The 4,349-nt window shown below is 31.4% G+C and overlaps 1 protein-coding gene across 1 annotated transcript; it reads right to left on the bottom strand.

Moving 5' to 3' along the window:
- Positions 1-640: 640 nt before the first annotated feature.
- On the bottom strand, positions 641-3,584 carry LOC133302934 (cationic amino acid transporter 1-like). The gene is made up of 2 exons (XM_061502761.1): positions 3,188-3,584; positions 641-921 (listed from the first exon to the last, which is right to left on the bottom strand). The coding sequence occupies exons 1-2, from the start codon at positions 3,582-3,584 to the stop codon at positions 641-643; spliced, it is 678 nt and encodes a 225-aa protein (XP_061358745.1).
- Positions 3,585-4,349: the final 765 nt, after the last annotated feature.

The raw sequence follows: 4,349 nt of genomic DNA, 5'->3' as shown, positions 1-4,349 counted from the left end.
TTATAAGTGTTGTTAATCTTGGAGTTCAAGTTCGGGCTTTTAGTGGAGTAGCACCGAATTAGATAATCATTCGTTGATTATCAGGAGCCTTGATTAATAACAGATGGTAGATCCCCAAGCTAGCTTGAGACAAGGGATGGGGTATTTTTCGGATAGATGATGACTTATAGGTTACATGATCTTGGGTTTTACGACTCAAGTTTGTATCCAAAAGAGCAAGTGGGAGATTGTTGGGTTTGCTCTTTTACTAAAGCCCAAATGGGTTATTAGTATGAGAAGAGCCCAAGGAACCTAGAGCCCAATGAGCTAGGGTTTCTTGGAACCCATATAAATAGTACCTCTTAAGTCATCAGCCTCCTAGGTCTTTTTTGTGAGAAAGAGGCAAGATCAGAATCTAATCAGTGCCCACACACTTCCCCTTCCTCCTCGAGAGATAGTTTGGAAGATCTGCCACAGTCCAGCTTCAAGGAGGTTGTTCGTGCTGCGGCGCTGAGGTGAGCTGTTCGTGAAGAGAAATCCTACAAGGGTAGATTCTACACGAGACCTGCGCACCGAGAGGTAATTGTGAAACAAGGATGATTCAGTAAGCATACCAATGTACTAGGTCCTAAACTGTTTCCGCATAAATCTAAGATATCCTTCAGTTGAAACGTGAGGAACCCTTTGTGCTCAAAACAGCAATGACACAAACAATGGAGAGAACAACAACAGCAATGGGGTCAAGCATGTTGTAGCTATCTGCGAGGCCATTGGCTAAGATGAGAAACTTATCAGAGTCTTTGTTGCAGAGAGTTGCAAAGTAGGATGTCCACGAGCGTGCCACTGCAGCATTACTAATCACATACTCAAGAATAATGTTCCCTGCAGCAATGAAGGCTACAAAATCACCAAGCTCCACTCTGAGGTAAGCAAATGAACCACCTATACATAAAGGGCATGAAATCACCATTCAATTAGCCTAAGGTTTGTAATCTCATTTTGCAAACCAGCAGCGGCGGAGGGAGGGGGTGCTAGGGTGGGCGGCCGCCCCCTCAAAATTTGAAGAAATTTTTTAACATAAGTATAATACAAGAAGGGATACGATCCTTTGACACCGGTGTCAAATTTTAAAATTTGACACCAAATCCCGACCGTTGATTTCTGTCAATCAACGGTTATCAAACTACATTTATTAATTAATTATTAATTCCAATAAATGATAACCGTTGATTGACAGAAATTAACGGTTGGGATTTGGTGTCAAATTTCAAAATTTGACACCGGTGTCAAAGGATCCTACCCCATACAAGAAACTTTTATTTTTTCTCTCAATTAATGTGAAGTAGTTTTCTCTCACCAAGAGAGTCTATAGAACTTCTTTATATTCTCAGGTCCTATATTTATTGAAACCCCTCTAATTCTGATTGTATTACTTCTTTATATTATAGTAATTTGTACATATTTTTTGTGAAATCTAAACTTTTACTCTCTTCTCTTTTTCTTTATTTTCTTTGCATAAAAAATGTTTATTTTAGAGTTTGAAAAGATGTAGTTTTTTCAAATTGATAGTAGATTTTACTGTGACATCTTTCATCTCTTTCTGTCTCCTTCTTTCTCTTTATAACAAGTTAAAAGAGGTATTTATGAGTTATGTTCTCTGGATTGGTGTTTCGGCCTTCCACATATTGTGATTGAAGAGAGGAACAAATATTTAATTTTTCGTATTTTGGTCTCTCATATATTATGTTAAAAAAGAGAAACAAATATTTAATTTTTAGCCCCCACAAGAAAAATTCCTGGGTCCGACACTGCAAATGAGCTATCAAATTACTCAAAGCCAAAGCCTTCCCTACTAGTCTTTTACCCGATATATTGTATATTCAATTAGCTCCTTGTTTAACGAGAAACATGATGTGCAAAATGGATAAAAGGGAACCATGGACGATTATATTTTCAGTACTATAGTAATAGGTATTTTTTTATCAATAATAAAAAGAAATGGGACTAATATAACATTTACAATAAATAGGTGGATATAATAAATATAGATAGGTGAATTTTTTTTTTTTTTTTTGTAATACAGATAGGTGAATCTTTAGTGCTACGGAATATTGAAAATATTCTCTTGAAAAAAAGTTACTACTCCAATAAAACTATTTACGAAGATATAGTAATTAACTAATACATATTAAAATATGGGTAAAGTAACTCTCCTCTTGGAGAAGAGTCACTATTTCCAACCGTAGAGATAACAAATCATATTGGTCCCATATCTTAAAAAAAGTTGATGGATCAGTGGAAGATAATTTTTTTTGTCCTGCAGTATAAGATTTAGGGCTCGTTTGGATGAGCTTTTCTTTTTCAAAAGCTGTTTTTTTTCAAGAAAAAAAGCATTTCTCGTTTTTAGTTCGTTTGGATGTCTATTTTTAAAAAAAGGAGAAGTCACAAAAAAAAGTTAAAAATCTACTTTTTTTAGAAGCTAAAAATTTTAATTTCTAAAAAAAGTAGAAGTCAAAAGTTAAATATTTTTTTTCAAAAACTAAATATTTTTATAAAAATATAAATAGTTTTAACTTTTGTAAAAAGTACTTTTAATATAAGGAAGTGATAAAAGTTACTTTTTTTTAAAAGATGAAACAAACCACCTCTTACTTTACCCTTAAAATATTGTTATATAAACCTTGTAAAGCCAAAGGACGTTTATTTTTTTTTATTAATTTTTACTAAACAAACCATTAAAACCAATGATGCATTAAAACTTTATTGACATAGTTTGAAACTAAATACATTATATTTATATAAGAATTTGTCCAACTTTTTTTTTTTTGGTAAAAAGAAATTCTCTCACTTTATTATAATAACAAACATTTTCTACATTCATTTAAAGTTTTAACTATTTTTAAAATAAGTTAATCTTCGATATTGCAAATGATAGTTAAGAGACAAGTTTACCACCACTTAAACAGTTTGGATATGATCTTATAAAAGAAATTAACGAGAAATGAAAAGTAAAACAATCAAATATACATATAAGAGACTAAAATGATATTTTATTCATAATTTTATAAACAATTAGTTGTTGTTAAGTGTTTTTCTAGTTTGATAAAACTTTTAAGAGACGAGAAACTAGCAGTAACCTAAAATTACCCATGTTTGCAGTAAACTTAAACAGAGAGCACCAAAAAAAATTGAAAAAAAATAAAATTACCTGCCACAGGAATTTCCACAGCAAATTCAGTGTAGCAAAAGACAGACAACATGGCTGAGATGCCGGAAATAACGTAGGACAACACAACAGCGGGCCCCACATCGTTCTTAACCTCAAGTCCTGTGAGAACAAAGATACCCGAACCAATGACACTACCCATACCGAACCATATCAAGTCCCACCATGAAAGCTTTTTCTTCATTTCATGCTGGCTTCGCTTCTTCACTTCCACCAACTCCATTTCATCCGTGGATCGGGTCATGACCCGATCCATTAGTCTTAACGGGGTGTTCAGTAGTGCCTTACCATAGTTTGACAAACTTTGAAATGACTTCGACTTTACTGGTTGTGGGACATCACCCTCCACTGTTAAGGTTGAATTGCCATTTCCCTCCATTCTAGGAACATTGTCCCAGATAATACATAAATTAGGGGAACACAGCATTAAAAATGAATTGATGTTTCAAAATAATTTAGCTAGATTCAAGTTGATTATTAGAAAATATAAGAGTATATATCAATGTTCACTTATCAACCCAAGTATCAATAAGCATGATAATTCCTTTAACCAAAATAATAAACAAGAATTCTAATCATTTAGCATTTTCTTAGGTGAAGTTAAAGTTTTGAAGAAAAATTATAATCATCAAATTAATTTTGAAAATATAATTTTGGTTTTATGCAATTCATAATTTTCTACTTATGCATTGTGCTGTGTAATACATTATTGTTGTTTTTATCAATTATTTTCAATTCTAATTTATGAATCACCTTTAATTAAAAAAAAATTTATTCAAGTCAAACAATTCCTATTTATCTTCTTAGATTTAAAGTGTGAAAATTCAAAAATTACATGCAACAATTTGTAATCTATTTAAATAACTTAAATAAGTTTCTTTGAATTTAAATAAAATTATGAACTTAATTTTGATGTACTACCAGTATATTATATTTTTACATTATCACTAATTTTTTGTTAATGCCTTGTTTAATCATTTTTTAATATTTAAATCATTTGAAATATCAAACTCATTAAATAATGTAGTAATACATTAGTACATCAAAATTAAATTAAAAAAAAACTATTGCCTTTTCCTCTAATAGAATCTTTCAAACATTTTTACTAAAGGAATATATTTCTAACTTTTAATTTCAATCAATA

This window comes from Gastrolobium bilobum, unplaced genomic scaffold, assembly GCF_033153095.1.
Source record: "Gastrolobium bilobum isolate Gb01-03AN ecotype WA unplaced genomic scaffold, APGP_CSIRO_Gbil_v1 utg112106, whole genome shotgun sequence".
NCBI lineage: Eukaryota > Viridiplantae > Streptophyta > Magnoliopsida > Fabales > Fabaceae > Gastrolobium > Gastrolobium bilobum.
Note: the sequence above shows the minus strand (reverse complement) of the source record. Positions and strands in the feature narration are given on the sequence as shown.